This window comes from Lichenostomus cassidix, chromosome 8 (genome assembly GCF_008360975.1).
Source record: "Lichenostomus cassidix isolate B80296 chromosome 8, HeHo_3.0, whole genome shotgun sequence".
NCBI lineage: Eukaryota > Metazoa > Chordata > Aves > Passeriformes > Meliphagidae > Lichenostomus > Lichenostomus cassidix.
In genome coordinates this window covers 16,524,272-16,541,964 of record NC_139489.1, presented here as the reverse complement: position 1 = coordinate 16,541,964, position 17,693 = coordinate 16,524,272, and the positions used below count along the sequence as shown (strand labels likewise).

Sequence of the window (17,693 nt, the reverse complement as noted above, 5' to 3'; positions counted from 1 at the left end):
AGCAGAGGCACAACATACTAATAAATCTTGCCTTTTGCTAACATATGGGATTCAAACAGCAGAGATATTTTCTATGGTGTCAGATTGTATCAAACCATGTGCTTTTTTGTTTCTTCCCCTGTAGTGTTCACTTGCATGCCATAAAAAATGTTTAGAGACTTTAGCTATTCAATGTGGGCACAAAAAACTTCATGGAAGGCTTCACTTATTTGGAGTGGAATTTGCCCAAGCTGCTAAAAATGTTCCTGATGGCATTCCTTTCATCATCAAGAAGTGTATATCAGAAATTGAAAGCAGAGCACTGAATGTCAAGGTATGCTCAAGCTTGTTCATGTTTAAGTTTCAGACACAATCTTAAAAAAAAATCTCTTATGATTTTAATGCTGCACTGCCACTATCATCTGTGTTTTAAAATTTTCTTTCAAACTGAAATAGAGTCATGCTGGTCTTTTGATTTCAGGGCATCTATCGTGTGAATGGAGCCAAATCAAGAGTTGAAAAGCTTTGTCAAGCTTTTGAAAATGGAAAGGATTTGGTCGAGCTCTCGGAACTCTATGCACATGATATCAGCAATGTTCTCAAGCTGTATCTCCGCCAGGTATAGAATTGAGAGGTCAGATGGAAAACTGAAGTGCTGTAGAGTATTTCTTCAGTACAATACAAAAAAACACCCCTTTTCAGCAGCTCTACAGCAGCACATTAAACAAGTGCCTTGTAGAACTGTAGTGGCTTATTTACACATGGAGCCTGTGACAAGGGCAGGGAAAGCTGCTGGAATTACTGTATGTATTCCACATGGATGTTATGGCTCTTTTTACTACCATATGCAGAACAGGCTTTTGTTTGTGTACTCACAGTAGAATTTAATTTCTACGTTTCTGATTAGTGAATTTGCCTGTCTTATGTGGAGTTTAAAAGATTCCCATGTTCCTGCCTCTTCATGCATACAAGTGATGATATATTGCTGTTAACAAAATGATATATATTGAAATTATCTATATAATGATATATATTGCCGCTAACAAAAATTTAATGGAACACTCATAGTGGACATGAGGAGCGATTATCTACTTTTTTCTTCTAAAATAGAGCTTTAAAGATTCCTGACTGAATTTTCTAAAACAGTTTTAATATGTATGTGAAAAAATGAGGCTGGGATGTTGCCCAGTGAAATTATTGAAGTCACTCTGAAAATTAGTTCACTTTGAAAGGAATAATCCTTAGCTGCGTGGTCCTGTCCTCTTCCTCACACTGGCTGTCAGAGATGAGCATTCCAATCCTAGGATAATCACCACTAAGTGATTTTGGGAAAAAAAAAAAAAGAATTTTTTCTTGGAGTCTTTTTTTTCTTGAAGTCCTTTTTTCTGCTTGAAATATTCTTATTTCAACTAAGTATTGATAAATGCTCAGTCCTGAAGCTTTTGAAGAAAAGGCATAGCAAAAGATTCCTGGAAAAAGGTTTAGGAAGGAGTATTTTTGCTAGCTGGGATTTGGTTTGAAAAAATTGGGGATTGAGCTAATGAACAAAGATTAAACAATGTCAACATCATCAAAGAAAAGATGCTAGACCAGGAAAAGGTGAAGAAAAACAGGGAGTAAACAAGTTAAAATTCAGGATTAAGTATGTTTCTGAAATGTTTGTATTTCTTCAGCTTCCAGAGCCCTTGATTTTGTTTCGGCTTTATAATGAGTTCATTGGACTTGCAAAAGAAAGCCAGAGCCCCAGTGAGGAGCTGGATGCTAAACAAGCTAGCCCCAAAGCAAAGACAAGACAGTCACTCTGCATTGAAGTGAATAGGATCATCATTAAAATTAAAGATCTTCTGAAACAGCTGCCTGTTCCAAACTATAACACTCTTCAGTACCTTATTGGACACCTTCACAGGTAAGAAAACACTTCAAATGCAAACTAATGTTGAAAACTAAACTGCTACATGCAGCATGCTAGGAATCTCTTGTACCTTTTTGATGACTGTAGAGAAAGATGTCACATATACCTTTGAAGACACACTTCTGTTGCTGGGGTTTTTTCCATACAATGAATTCTCAAGAGAGAGAAGAATATGGAAGGGAAATAAAGCAAGGAAAGCATTGGCTTCCATTATTCTTGATTCTCTGCTAGCATTGGGGTCAGTAGTAATTAGCGCCACGTGCAGGTAGCTAGATGTGATTTAAATTGTGATGTAACAAAGACAGGGAGGTGATTTGGTGGCTATTAACAGAAAATTGAAACTTGTTTCATGTCTCTTAATAACCGTTCTTCAGTCACATTTCACTTCATTGTCCTCCAAATGCTGGTTTGTATGATGATGTACTAAACTGATGATTACCTATAAATATGGTTAATATTGGGCTATAGCTAAATTATTACTTAAAATGAAAGACACTCTTTTCTCCAACCCTGGAAATGCCAAATAGCTACAAATAACTTCAACAAATAGGACATAAAAACACCCTGTGTGGGAAGTTCAAGCTGCTGTTAAATTTGGTCTGCACTGAAGATTCTGCCTGCCTACCAAACACTCTTTCAGTTTTTTTATTGTCTCTTATCCTCTTTAGACATAAGATAATATTCTAATATGAAAAGCATTTCTGAAGTAATAAAACCCTCTAACTCTAGGGGTTTCTTTTGGTTTGGTTTTTTTTTTCCCTCTTTATGCAGAGTTACAGAACAGTGTGATGAAAACAAAATGTCAGCCAGCAACCTTGGCATAATATTTGGCCCAACTTTGCTCAGACCACGTCAAACTGATGCTACAGTTTCTTTGTCGTCACTTGTGGACTACCCTTGTCAGGCCCGGGTAGTGGAGCTGCTCATAACGTACTATGAAAAGATATTTGATGTTTCTTTGAAACCGCTTCTGAGCGCTTCTCATGCTGAAGAAACAGCTGTTACAGTCAGAGCTGCTTTATCAGCAGATGAGAGGGAACCACAGCAGCAGAGGAAATCGTTTGTTGCTGTAAAGGAAGTGAGTGATTCTTCTTGTGCTGCCACAATGTTACCTGTGCCATCTTAACTTCTGTGTTAAATGCTGCAGCATTCCAGAGCAGATTTCTAATAAACCTTTGTGGGATTTTTGATTAGGAGTGCCTTTTCTATTGAGTTCTCATTTACTTCTGCTCTGACTTTTTTTAGCAGGGTATTCAAATAGCTCCAAGTGAAAGCAGAGCTTCAGAAACAGCTGCACTCTTTCTGGAATCAAAGAATAGCAAGAATACAAAAGAAGCAGCAGATACATCTGTAACTGGTTAGTATGCTGGTAACTCTGGGTGTGGGTGAATAAGAAGTCCTGGATGCATTAGATTATAGTGCATGTAGCTCTGCAGTATAGACAGAAGCAGGTGATGAAACCTGCTCATCACTGCTTGATATACTGTTTATTTCTGTAAAAAGAACAGAGAATTAAATCTTTCTAAAGGTTTTTAAGAAACGTGTGTTTATGGAATTGGAGCTTAAAGAATTTGCTAAGAGAATATAACAGTGATTTGGTTTCTTCCTTTTTTTAAAAAAAGCAAGCAAAACAACTCCATAATTATGTGGACTGTGGATTTCTGAAATCCACTACAATGCTGTAAACTAATACCCAGCACTTTATGTATTTTGACCTCTGTCTTCCCCCAAAATGTGTATCATTGCCACTCACTGGAACTAAACCAGAAGCCTTTGGAAAGAATAATTCTCTGACAGAATCATCAGAGTATTTTGGATATCATTATTTCTGCTCAAAAAATCTCAGGTTTGCTAACTTAATTCTAACTCTAAATTTTTTTCTGTTTATCTGCCTAATGCTACTACAGTAGTTTGTTTTAATGTAGGTATGATTTAATGTACTTCATTTAGGAGTAACTATACATAATCCCTTTTAATTGTACTGATTTTCATTTGGTGTTACCAGTTCAGTGATGTCCCATACATCAACAGTGCGACATCCTGAAACCTACTAAAACTGAAAATATTCAGGGATGGCAAAACACCAGCCAAAGAGTGAAGAGCCTCTTTGTCTGTTTTCTCTTTGATTACAGCTGTACAGTATGTGTTCTTCTGCTATTGAAATGCTAACATTTGGTTAGAGTAGGATATTCCTAGTATGTATGTAAGCTATCCCTAAAAGCTGCTAACCCATTAAAATACTAACTGCCAAGGGGTCATTACAGTCTTGCTGACTTCTCTTTATATTTGGTGCAAAGATCCAGTCACATCTATTTGTGTGTTTCTAGGTGATGCTGTGAGTCCAGCTTCAGAGAAAGACAATGATCCATTCATTTCTCTAGGTGAAGACCCCTGTAAAATTAGCTTACTTCCTGTAAAACCTAACCGTCAGATTGCCAAAGTTCCATTGCGAGCTCCAAGGACAAAACCAGCTTCTCGCCCTGTGAGCCTGCCTGTAGACCGAATACTTCCTCCATGTGTTTTGAATGAAAGAAATTCAAGAAATGCAGGAGCAGTAAGTTCGGAGAAGCTGGGCAGGAGCCCTACTATTGAAGAAGTCTCAGAGGTGAAGGCACTCCCTACTGTTGATACCTGCCTCAGACTTCCTTGTTACGACACCCAGATGCTGCGAAAAGCTTGGGACAAGCAGTACAAACAGTATGATATCACAGCAAGGACAGCAATGATCGTGACTAATGTGCCCCAGGAGAACCGAGCACTTGAGAGTGGAACTGCAGGTGCTTTATCATCATCATGCAGCCTTGGTAACAATTCAGCTAATGCCATTCTTCCTAATAAGCCATATTCTGTTGTTGGGTCAGGAAGGACAGCAACAGAAGAGAATGGTCCTGATGTTAATCCTCTTGCTGCCTTTAGGGCACCAAGAACATTGCAACCACCCCCAGGGACATTTTATAAACCACCCTCTAACAAATCAAAAGAAAGTGGAGATGGTTCTTCTGCTAAAGCTTGTGCACCAACCAGTGCTAGCTCTGTGCTCCACCAGGATAATACTGTGAAACTGGCTAGGAGCTCTGCACTTCAATCAGGTGATGCTGAACAAAACACAAATGAACAAAAAGCTAGCTCAGAGGATATTCACCCCACAGATCTGAAGCCTGCTTGCCATAGACTGAGACCAAAAAGGATCCAAGAACTGGAACACAGGGAAGCTCATTTTGTATAGGGTGCAAATTCGTCTTGGACTATATGCAATTTGTTGATGTTGCCAGTGGAGGCTTCCCTTTACCCCTTTATCCTTTGCCTTCCCTTGAGAATCCCACTTTTGTGCCATATTGGAGTTATTTTTATATATGCAGCATTTTAAAAATGGGGGGAGGCCTGGGTAACTGTGAATTAAGTCAAACTTTTTGTAGTTCAGTAGCTTTCAATAAAGATGTAATACATTCCCAATCTAGACACAGCTAACGGGCTCATTGAATAAGACACTGAGCTTCATTTCATTGTGTGGAATGGAGTGCTTATCCATAGAGAAACAGTTATTTTTCTTAATAGATGTTATAATAAAAATTGAAGGTTTAATGTTCACTGTCTAAGTATAAACCAAAGCTTGTGCTTTGCTCTGTAAAAGCATTCAAAAGTTCATTTTTCTAATCTGTGCAATTAAAGCTTTGCTCTTGAACAGGCTTGCATACTGGCCAGCATGGCCATAATTATGTATCATATGTGTATATTTTAGGCAGACATGGTTATGTGTTGCCAGTTTTCTTTGTTGTCACTTTAATTTTTATTTTTTTGTACAGCAAGGATGCACTTACTGAGCTTTACTATTCAGAAGCAGCAATCCATTCACATCTGGTTTCTTGTATAGCTTGGGGAGTGGGATAAATATGCATAGCCTGTTTCATTTGGGTGCCCTTCTGGAGACACTCAGTTGCTGTGGTGCTGTCTTTCCCAGGTGAATGAAAAGGCAGTGATTTGCTTGCTATAGATCAGTTTTACCACTTAACCTGGTGTAACTGAAATGAAGAGCTTTGTTTCCAAGTTTCAGTGAAACAGCTGAAAATAACCAAAAATAAACATTAGTAGGTGCATCTAATGGTTTTCACTTTGTATTAAATGGTTTTTATGTGTACACTGTGTTATATTTGCTTTAAAATATATTAACGTGTTAACATTTCAGTGACTCTATGGCTTCTGTATCTGGATTTCTTCTAACTTATTAAAATACAGATGTTTGGCCTTTGCAATAGTATAGTACTCTCCTGCATCTGTCTCCCAGGGATAGAGGGTGGCACACTTTTCTTAATGGAATTACAATTAGCATGACCCTTTCTTGCATACTATAGAGCGCAGTTGTTTCGGCATGGTACTTTCTACTGATGTAAGCTCCAAGACAACTCTCAAAGGACGGCAAAGAATCACTTCTGGTTTTGCAACATGAAATACACTAGACTTCCGTACTTCATACCTTCGCCCATCTTCGCAAAACACCCCAGATAAAATCCCACACTCTGGTGGACTGATTTTATCTGATTTTAATTTCCAGATTAAATTTATTGTCTCATATATTGAAGTGTTTTACCATATGTACCATTGGATAGGGTACTGGCTTAAGAAGTTAATTAAACTGCTTGATTTAATAATTTCTTGATTTAATAAAGCTGCTCACCTGGTGTGCTGGAGGGTCTCTCTAGTACTCTCCAGAGCAAGCTCCTGAGCTGGACAATTACAGCAGTGACCACTAACCTGTGAGAAACAGACACGTTTCTTAATCAAGTCATCATACTAGTTCTTACTGGCTGTTGCCATACTCCTTTTTATGTAACATCGGCTTCCATGTTTTGCTAGCACAAAAGGTTTCTGCTCTTTTGAAGGTGCTTCGGCTCTCTGCTGTGTTTCCCGCAGGCACAAGCGGCTGTGGCAAGGAGCAGGGGCAGCAGGGCCTGGTGCCTGTGTGTGGGGATGAGTTGGTGTTATTGCACGGGAAATGGCAATTTCAAAAGATGGTTTACGTGTCCCAGCTTCGACTGTTTTTATGTAATACAAGCGAAGTAGCAAGGACACCTCTGTTGGCAGTTGAAACCATTGCAGCCTGTGTAAGAGTTGTGACCCTGCTGCCCAGCGTGGCGGCAGCGCAGGAGGGCTGAGGGCTGAGCCGGGGTGTTCTTCCCGAGCCTTCTCGCCAGCCCGGCCCAGGGCGGCCTGCGGGGGAGGCCCGGAGGCAGCGGCTTAAGTGCCACCTTGGGACTTGTTAGTTTGTGAATTTCAGTAAACACTTTCCCGGTGCCGTCACGGCCGTGCTGTGTGGGGCCCTGGGCTGCGGCCCGCCCGCCCCGTGAGGGAGCCGGGAGCCACAGCCCGCGCGGGAGAGGCCGTGAGGAGCCGGCCGCGGCAGCAGAGCCGTAGGACTAGGGGAAAAGAATTTGGTTTCCTTTTGAACTGGAAATGTTTCCAATGGCCCCCGTTGTTTCTTTCGGTTCATATGCAGATTTCCCACGGTCTTGCTTTGAAATGGCTTCACTCCGACGGAACTCCTACCCACCTGCCTCAGGTGGCAGGCTGTGGGTCACGCAAAGTGCTGGAACCCTGCAGCTTGAACTCTGGGGAGGAAACCTTTTGCTGTCAGATTTGTTTGGTAATTGCATTTTCTGAAGTCGTAATGCACTGCCTCATCCCTCTTAAAGCTTTGGCAGGGTACCGACTTTTGTAAGCCGCTGACCTAATTAGTCATGACAGCTGTTTGTTTAGTATGGCCCCTGATGCTACCAGAACTACCCTTCTGAAACCATCTTTTCAAATACGGCGTTTGTTCAGAATTCTGAAGAAATACTTTCAGAAATATCAACATCCTAGTCCAGACTTGGTTGTGCTTGTGCTGGTCATATTGGATATTTGGGAGGATTTTTATTCAAGAGTCCTTAAACTCACAGATTGAGCTGTTCTCTATCAAGCAGGGGATTAAAACAATCTCCTTACAACTGAGCAGTGTTATTCTGTGAGTGCTAACTGCATCTTAGATATGTGTTTCTTTGCTGCCAAGCTGAACATTCCTTCAGAAACCTTTCTCTTTCAGCAGTGCTCACACATGAGGTAAGCTTTTGTGGTAAGTTTTCAAGGGTTTTGTTGCTTCTGTGTAAGAAGGCTGTGTTTTGCTTGCAAGTCCATGAACTCTTTAGCTTCCATGTAGCAGAGGCCTAATGGAGCTAATCTGAAAGCTGACGCGAAACGCTCTGCAAAGGCGGTGCACGTCTGGTAACTTTGGTAACTTAGCTGAGAGGGTGTTTGTACTTTTTGAGTGACTTCATTACATACCACTGTGGCTCACCGTACAGAGGGATCTCAGAGCACATACACTTAGTTCTGTTTGGGTGAGACTAAACGGGAACGTGTGCCTCAGCACCATACCTGATGTGCTGCAGCTGCTAATACACGTTCAGTCTGTGCCTGGAGCTCGTCTGATGTAAGCCTTGGGCAAGTAGTGCATGGGTCCTGGGTCCTCAGCACCCACTGTTTCACTACAAAGCTGCTCTTATTGGGCCATCCGACTTGTCAGTGTACATATAAACTTAATATGTTGGAAAACTGGAACAAAGCCAATGTTTCAACTTTCCATTAGCAAAGTGGAGGGGAGGGAGGGGGGAGGGACAGGGAATATCTGATATTTACAAATGGTGTTATTTAGTATATTAATGGAAGTAGGTCTCACAGGAGGGTTCTTTGGAGACAAGCCTTTCTGAATAAAATGTTTTATCTGTGTGCCCATTTATGTTCATAGAGAGAGGGGAGTTCTCATTTAGAAATCCAAGGGAGCCTTGGAAAGCATTTCACTCACAGGTAGAAGAAAAAGCTATCCTAAATCTTCCAAAATGTTAAATGTTTGAGGGAGGTGAATGCTAGGAAAATCCTCGCTCCTTAGCCCTTATGCAGCTGGATGACAGAATGGTGACTATATGAAGTAAACCGAATTACGCCAGAAGTAGAAAACATGCCTTGTGTGTTTCCACTTCATCTGCTTTGCACTTGTTTATCTACAGATTGTGGTGATTAGCCCTCCACCAGGTTTTCACAAGAATGGGATCTGTTTAAGATTCCACACGTCTCTGCATTTGATATGGAAGAGTCTGATTGTGATTGTCTTTGATACATAGAAATACACCTTTCAAACAAAAGTTTCATGGAGCCTTTTCTTAGTCTCTCTGACTTTTTTATCATTTGACCCTGGTTTGACATAAGTTCCAATTCTTGTCCTTCAGGTTATACCTTACCTATTGCAGGGAGGAAGGCCTCTGAAATACATAGGAAACACTTTGAAAGCTTCAGCTTGGGTTTGCCCCAGTAGTTTAAGATAGCTGGGTGCAAAACTTACCTTAACTCAGCTCCAACCTGTCTGTGTAGTTTTCTTTACACACATGTAAAGAAATCTTTAAAGAAATCTTGTATCTTATTGATACAAGATACACTTATATGTGCCTACTCCTACAGTCAGTGTAGGTAAAATTGCGTTAGCTTTCTCGTGAGCCTGTGTCGAGGGATATTCTACATGTGTAACAATGTGTCACCGGTTAAGAAATGGTTTGAGTGCTGGAAAGCGTTGTTGAACATTAGAAGTGCTGGCACATGAGCACACCCGATACACACGACTGTGCATATTTTCAAAGCTGTCTTTTCAGGTAATTTTTGAGTTCTCCTTATTTTAGAAAAATATTTGCTTGTGGTACTGGAGAGATCACTGGGGATGTTTTTATAATTTGCTGGACAAGCAGCATTTAATCAGCCTTGACTTTTTAGTCAAAAGTCAGGAATAAGCCTGGAAATAAGAAAACAAAATTCTGATATTCGAAACAGCTCTTAAAACTATGGCCTATGTGTGTGAGGTAAGGGGATAACACAACACACATGCCATGTAGATCCCAAGTATTGCATATAGGGGCTCATGAAGCACATAATGGAGACCTTCTGTATTATCAGATATCTACTGTAGGCATAGTGTAAGATCTATCAGCAATTATCTATTTCTGCTTATTGCTTTATGTTCTGATACATAAGTGGAATGTCTCATGTTTTGTTGCTGCTGGCAGCAAACTATAGATCTTTAGGAAATAGCTAAATCATAGTGACAACTGTGGGTAGAGCTCACAGTTTGGTGTCCTTTTGAACTGGAAATGTTTCCAATGGCCCCCGTCGTTTCTTTCAGTTCCACTCCCATTTAAAATGATAGGCCCCTCATAAGCTTTCTCTGTTTACTTCTGAAGATCCCTTTGTAAAGCTAAAAAGCAAAAATGGGTCACAGGAGCAGCGGATGTAGTTGACCATAGAAAGCAAAATACACCCTGCCATCATCCAATTGTGATGTAAAAAATCTAATTAGGAGAGATTAGTTTAATCTGTTAGAGCTGTCTCTGCAAACATGTGGACAGCAAAAAGAGATCCATTTTCTTAAAATAACTTGCCTTAGGATTTTAGGGTTAAAATGCTTGTTTGCTGAATAAAACTGTTAAATTATCTGTTTGCCTCACACATAGTAGTAGGGCTTAAACAGTCTACAGCTTAACAGCAGCAGCAGTGCTAGTTTCTCTGCTTTGCACTGCCATTAGTCAGAGTTAGCTTCTATCTGTGGCTTTATGAAGCTTTGTTTCTCTGTCTAGATTGAAGCAGGCTGGGTCTCACCTGTGATGTGAACATATGCTCAACAGAAATTAGATCAAAGCCATTTGTAAAAGAGGAGATTGCCATAGGATCATAGAATAGAATCTTTAAGGTTGGAAAGGACCTCCAAGGTTGAGTCCAACCTTTGACCAAAAACACCACATCAGTTAACCATAGCACTAAGTGCCATGTCCAGTCTTTTCTTGAACACTTCCAGGGATAGTGACCCCACCACCTCCCTAAGCAGCCTGTTCCAATGTTTAGCAACCCTTTACAGTGAAAAAATTCCTCCTGATATCCAACCTGAACCTGGCGCAGCTTGGGGCCATGCCCTCTTGTCCTGTCACTGTTTGCCTGGGAGAAGAGGCCAGCCCCATCTTGCTACACCCTCCTTTCAGGCACTTGGAGAGAATGGTAACTTCTCCCCTGAGCCTCCTCTTCTTCAGACTAAATCCCAGCTTTCTCAGCTGTTCCTCATGGGACTCCCTCTCCAGACCCTTCCCCAGCTCCACTGCCCTTCTCCAGACTCACTCCAGCACATCAATGTCTTCCTTGAAGTGATGGGCCCAGAACTGGACACAGCACTCGAGGTGTGGCCTCACCAGTGCCCAGTGCAGTCCTGCTGGCCACACTGTTGCTGATACAGGCCAGGATGTCATTGGCCTGCTTGGCCACCTGGGCACACACTGGCTCATGTTCAGCAGCTGTTGACCAGCACTCCCAGGCTTTTTCCCACTGGGCAGCTTTCCAGACACTTTCCCCAACCTGTAGCACTGCCTGGGATTGTTATAACCATTTGGAAAATGGTTGTCTCACTGACCAACCTCTGGTCATCTGGGACCTCCCTGGTTTACCAGGATGGACAATAAATGATGGAGAGAGGCTTGGCGAGCTCTTTTGCCTGTTCCTTCAGTATTCCTGGGTGGATCCCATCCTGCTTCATAGACTTGTGAGTGTCTGAAAAGCACAGAAGATAACTAACTACCTCCTACTGGATTGCACAGGGTTTTTTCCTACTCCCTATCTTTGTCTATCTGCTCGGGGAACTGGTTGTCCTGAGGATAACCAATCTTTATGCTGAAGACTGAGGCAAGGAAGGCATTAAGTACCACAGCCTATTCCCCATCCTTGGTTCCGATGTTTCCCTCTGCATGCAATAAAGGATGGAGATTTTCCTTGGCCCTCTTTTTGTTGTTAAGGCATTTGTAAAAACATTTTTTATTATTTTTCACAGCGGTGGCCAGACTGAGTTCTAGCTGAGCTTTCACCATTCTAATTTTCTCTACATGACCTAACAACGTCCTTGTACTCTTCCTGAGTTGGCTGCCCCTTCTTCCAAGGGTCATAAACTCTCTGTTTTTCCCTGACTTCCAGTGAAAGTGCCCTGTTCAGCCCAGGCTGGTCTTCTTGCCTGCTGGCTCACCTTTCAGCACATAGGGACAGTCTGATGCCATGCTTTGTTATTCTTTGTGCCAGCAGCCAGGTTAAAGTGGGTGGTTTAGGTGGCACCTGTGTGCAGAGCTTGAAGGCCCCACAATGGTGCTGGGAAAGAAGCAGCGTGCGGAGTGCAGTGCTCTGCTGTCAGAGCTGCAACGGGCTCTGGAGGAAATCTAGAGAGTCTTAAATTCAGTGAAGCAGTTTTGTGGAGGGTTCTCAAGGTTGTCCCCAAAGCCCTGTGAAGGGGAAAGAAACAGACAAGCACTGCCACATCCTTTTTTTTTTTTTTTTTTTTTTAATTAATGAAGGCTGGATTGTTGTTCAGCTTCTACTTGGAAGAATAATCACAAGGAAGTTGTGATAGTGCTTACACAGAGTCATTGCCCAGCATGAGCACTGGTGGGAGGTTTTGCTGCATTGCTGTTTCAGCCCTTAACAGATGAAAATCTGTAAGGAATTCAGTGTACACTCAGTTCATAAGTGTAGAGGTCTTTTTCTGATTTTAGCAAAGTGTTGTTATCTATGTAAATAATTTTTTTAAATTGAATTTCTTTCAGTACCTGTGGTCTTTCTGATTGCAGCAGTCCCAAGCCACCACTGATTTTATGAGCAGGGCACTGCCTGTAAAGAGTGAAGATAGATCTCCACCATGACTAATCACTCCAGAAGTTAATGTACCTCCTCATTCCAAGTGGAGTTTTCCACAAATTATTGCTAGGTACTATTCTTTATCATGGTTCCACTCTGCTTTTTTACTATGTTGTTTTGCTCTACATAAATTCATAGAGCTTGAATCTTAACCACACAAATCTGTTAGTTTGTCTGAGTAATGCCCAGATAGAAAAGGATATTTCAGGACTGAAAATTAATTGTTCTTTATTTATTCTATGCTGCTACAGAATCTGAGGTTTATCTGTCCAGCGTCTTCTAACTGCATTATTTAAGTTCTTCTTTTTCTCCAGTTTTGTCTCCTGTTCACCTGTCTAATTTAGACTTCAAAGCAGTATAAGGTTAACTCACATCCCTGAAACTGTTCCATTTGGGAAAGCAAGGCTCTTTCCATTTAGCTCCTAGTGAAGGTTTTATAAACAAACCAGTCTGAGGAGATCTAAGTGTATCCTTGTTCATCCTAAAATTAGAGATGATCCTAAAGTGTGTCTGATGAGCAATGTAGAAACTTTCCTAAAGTTTTGTATGTGGATTGATCTTCATGTATTAATGCCATAACTTAAATAGTTATTTTAAATAGTTTTAAATTTGGACTCATGTAGTAGAGTCTTAACTTTGGTAATCAATCTAGTAGTCACTTTCTGGGAGAGCAATTTTTTTGTCCTTTTATGCATCTTAATTAGGTTTTCTGTCATTGAGTTACTTCTGTTATAAGCAATGTCTCCCTGTCACTATCAACAAACATAACTAGGAAGGTTTAGTGTACAAAAATCTAAAAGATTACATAGCAAGCACAATCTGTATAACCTAACTTACTGCTCTTTTTTTTCCTGCCAAGGTTTATTTGGTTTGGCTTCTTTACTACCTATATTTTTAATCTCAGAAAAAATATTTAGCTTTTTCAAAGCAAGTGCTAGCAGCCATTTTATCTGGCAGTCATCATCTCATTTATGGCCTTGCACTACAAATTTTCTAGCTACTAGTAGTACAGCTCCTGCTAGTTACAAAGGGTTGTAGGTATGTCATACACAGCAGGATACTTAGGAACGAAGCTAGGACTCTCTGTAGTACTGTGGAATCTCTCATTGAGACAGAAACTCTTAATGATTGGTGGCTCCGGGAAGAACCATCAGGAGGAATAGGAGAGGCCAGGCCATTGGCAGGGTACACATTTCATGGCCTTGACATGAAGGCTTGAATTTCCTTTCACAGCTATTGCAGAAAGATTGCAGCATCTGCGATTTAGTGGAAGGCAAGAGGAGCTGGAGTGCAAAACTCTCTCATCCTCATTTGTTCAGCTGTAGGATTCATTTTTCAGAGTAACAACAACTTCAAGAGCCCTGGGCTACACAAGAGCGTCAGAAAGCTCTCTGACTGCCTACTGTTGGCAACTCAAAGTGGGAGGATGTCACACCCCAAAACTGTATTTCTTCAAATTGTCAAGTGTTAGTCCATTTACTCTTCACAATAGCAGTAGCTTTTTAAAAATATAATGGGAATTGATGAATTTAAAAATGTAAAAATAGGAGATCCTGTATTTTTTTAAGGAAAGGGCAACAGAATGGATTTACTTTTATAAAATCCATTTCAGGCTCTGTTAATCAATACATATTTATTGTGTCTGATTGATGAACCTAATTGTATCATAATAACTCAAGAGTTTTATATAAACTAATGTCTAGTACTAAATCCATCTTTCTTGGAAAAAAACAGTGTGAAAACACAGATTTATTATGATAAATGATGCAACAGTTAACTGCCTTCATAACATGCAGGTCCAAGTTAATAGCCATGTTCAATGTTAATATTTTTTATCCCAAAGAGATGTTTTTCCTCTCTACTTCTTTTTGGTGCTGATAAATGTGTCACAGGAAGTAGCCTCCAAACAAAGGAAGCTCACAATTTTTCATGTATGATAGTGTTTCAAGTGCAAAATTAAATGGTGCAGACAATGAAAGGAACCGATCTCTGTGATAACATATTCTTAAAATAAGAACAGAAAGCTGTTATTTTGCTCTAAGGTCTGTTTCTGCTGTCACCTCAGAAATGGCAATGCATCCTTTGCCACAGGTTAACCAGAAGTGTTGATGCAGAAGAATGAGCTTCTTTAGGCAAGTCAGACTTCTACTCTGGAAGAACTGGATCCTTCGGAAAAGGCAAAAGGTAAGGTATTAGTCTTTGGATTTCAGGTTTGAACCATGCACTCCACTGGATTAAGTAACTGGTATGTTTATCAGCATGTAAAAATCTCAAATCCCTCGAACAATCACATGTCATCTTTATAGGGACCTGTTGTCCAGGATCTTGTCTGGTGCAGTTTGCAAAGCTGCTCTTTACAGACCAAACACAGAATACTTGTGTTGGGATTTTCTTTGACAAGTAGTATTGTGTACCAGAAGAGTTGTGGGTTGTAATATTTATATATTTTGACATAAAAAGATCTGTTGTTACAAAACATCATGAGCACCATTCAGCTCAGGGAGGTTTGATTCCTAATTTTAGATTTGTTCTTCACACTCAGCTGCTCTTAGATGTGATTCTAGTTAAGACCTTACAGTTCACACAGATTTTGTCTCTTTTGGTGTGGCTGAGTGACATAAGTAAAGCAAAATCCAGAAGTATTTCAAGTACCTTTGAATCCTCTTAGATCTTATGATATTTTGTCTTATAGCAAATTTATCTATTACTTTTCACCTTATTTCATCATTGCTCTTTGTATTTTTTCTTCAAGCTAAATTTTTTTAGAGTGAAACAGAAAGTACAGACTTTGTTATCTGATATACCGCAACTACTTCTGCCCAGCAAAAGAAGTCACTTTGCCTGGTTTCCAGTATTTTTCTGTGAGGTCCTATACAAACAGACTACCTGTTTCAAATGAAAAATCATTTTAAAAGTATATTACAGCATCTGTGAGACTGTAGCAGTCATGCAAACAATTTTGCTGTAAGAGATCAATAGGGTCAATGTCGCTGTTGAGCAGCTAGCAGAGTAATGAAAGCACCAGTTCTCAGTGGCAAGAAGGAATGACCTTTATTGTTTTGATTTCATCACATATATAGAGTTTAAAAGTCACCCAGATTGGTCAGTCAGAAGCCTTCCCCCAGGCCTGATTGGCCAGGCCTGCACTGTCCAAGTTCTGGGACACTGTTCCAACAACATCCAAACTTTATCTTTATTTATAAAACACAAGAAAATTTCTCATGGGAAAAACCTGTGCTAGCCACAGGTTGAACTGAACCATGAGATGAGTTGAAATATTTACCCTATGCTGACCTGATTCTAGTCATTAGGAATGGCTCACATGCTGAATTCCAGGATCAAAGAATTGTGTCATTTTCTTCATAGACAATTTAAATGTCCTTTCCTTCATAGCTTCCTGGCAGACTTTCTCCCACAATGTACATTGTCAGCAAGAGCTGATGCATATAACATTGCAGCTCATGATTTATTGCAACATGAAAGTTGCCAGTTCACACTTGAGTTAAGGACCCCTTTTTGCAGTTGGACTTCAGTTAGTAGCTGTCAAGGAACTGTGGTAGTTTAGTTCTCAAGTCCAGAAAAAACAGTGCCAAACAGAAAACCAGTGTCTTTCTGATCTTCAAATGTGGGTAGTGAGAGAAGTGGAAGCCACTGTTTTTTAATTTTATACAAATGCATATTTGTAGAATTCTTCCGTATTTTCAGTATATGAAATACTGTGTTATTTGTGTAGATCTGCTTAGATATGAGATACAGTGCTGGCTTGGCTTTCAGGAATTGTCTTCTCTTTTTGTTTAATTTTTCCTGTATAATTTTCAAAAATTCTAATTGGTGTTTCCAGGTGTTGCCAGAGGTCCTCTTGTCTGATAATCATTCCCAGCTTGAAAGCACAGGGATTTAATCCGCAACCGAGAAATATTTTCTCCACCCTGAAGAGTAAAATATTTTACAGCAGATTCATTAAAAATAATTTTCTTGTTTAAGAATATAAACCTGCCTGCTTATTTATCCTCACAGAGAAACAAACAAACCAAAACAAGAATTCCTAATGTCAAAGGTAGCTAAAATATGTGTTTTGGAGATATCAGTCTGTTTTTTTGTTAACCATCATGCAGTACCATAAATGGAGATATATGCAATCTTGTACTCCAGTTCATCATTTAGTCTAATCTACTTCACAAGAGGAAAGACTTCATTGCAGAGTCAACAGTTGATCCACAGCCAATTTAAATTTGTCATATTTATATGGTCTTACCACTGTGCTTGCTCCATTGCAGCTCTGTCTGGGTATTACATTTCACTGTACCTGTTGCTGGGATTTCTGGCTATTTATCTTGTGGTTCTGCAGGCTTATGGGCTGCTTTCTGATACTTCTAGTGAATTCTGAGACACCCCTGTGTCCTCTGGATAAAGTCCGCAGGAAAGAATCAGAGGGCTAACTGCACTGGTCCATCCTTATTGCACAACACATTGTATACCAGGTTAAAAGAAAGCTTCTCTTGGGCTTTAGGCTTCAATTTTTTTTCAGACTAGTTAATTCAGACAGAAAGGAATTACCAAATTCAATTCTGAGGATTTTGTATTTCCTGGGGATGAAGAAAGAATCAACATTTGAGCATTAACAGATTAACTCTGCAGCAAAGGTGGACCACGGAATCTCACCAGTTCTTGCCCCTCTGAGTTTTTAGGTGTTTGGTGTTTGCCCCAGCTGGTTTACCAAATGGATAGCAATGGATGTTGATCAGACCTTGTGGACCCTGCTGGGAAGGGTCTCTAACACTGTATTCTGAGCTGTGCACAACAGCTGTCAGGTTTCCCTGTCTAATAATTGTGTAATGTGCCCTTTGCTGCTGGTAAGATTTTGTGTGGCATTAAAAAGATCAAGAGTGGATAACTTCCTAGGTGGTGGTGGTGGTGGGTGGGTTTTTTTCATTATTGTTCTATTTTAAAAAAGAAACCCCTAAGAGGAAAAATATGAAGTAGCAAATTGTTGCCTGGTATAAATCCTTCCACCCTTTTGCTGTAAGCATATGTTGTGCTTAACTAAAGCTATTAGACAAAGTTATAG

At 40.3% G+C, this 17,693-nt stretch overlaps 2 protein-coding genes across 12 annotated transcripts in view; both read left to right on the top strand.

Annotated features, from left to right (window-relative positions):
• ARHGAP29 (Rho GTPase activating protein 29) overlaps nt 1-6,146 on the top strand; it is a 49,874-nt gene extending 43,728 nt beyond the window's left edge. For 8 of the 10 annotated variants that reach the window (XM_085068110.1, XM_085068115.1, XM_085068116.1 and 5 more), the window contains 6 exons: nt 125-313; nt 461-598; nt 1,653-1,885; nt 2,663-2,969; nt 3,137-3,248; nt 4,219-6,146. In XM_085068110.1, the coding sequence (XP_084924236.1) occupies nt 125-313; nt 461-598; nt 1,653-1,885; nt 2,663-2,969; nt 3,137-3,248; nt 4,219-5,117 (1,878 nt within the window). In that variant the 3' untranslated portion in view covers nt 5,118-6,146. The remainder of the gene's footprint in view (nt 1-124; nt 314-460; nt 599-1,652; nt 1,886-2,662; nt 2,970-3,136; nt 3,249-4,218) is intronic. The other 2 variants (XM_085068111.1, XM_085068108.1) reach the window with 1 other exon arrangement.
• Nucleotides 6,147-12,556: 6,410 nt separating this feature from the next.
• Nucleotides 12,557-17,693, top strand: part of ABCA4 (ATP binding cassette subfamily A member 4) — a 68,228-nt gene continuing 63,091 nt past the window's right edge. The window contains exons 1-2 of one of the 2 annotated variants that reach the window (XM_085068103.1): nt 12,557-12,695; nt 14,717-14,809. In XM_085068103.1, coding sequence (XP_084924229.1) covers nt 14,744-14,809 — 66 coding nt within the window. In that variant the 5' untranslated portion in view covers nt 12,557-12,695; nt 14,717-14,743. Of the gene's footprint in view, nt 12,696-14,666; nt 14,810-17,693 lie in introns of those variants that run through there. The other variant, XM_085068104.1, reaches the window with a different exon arrangement.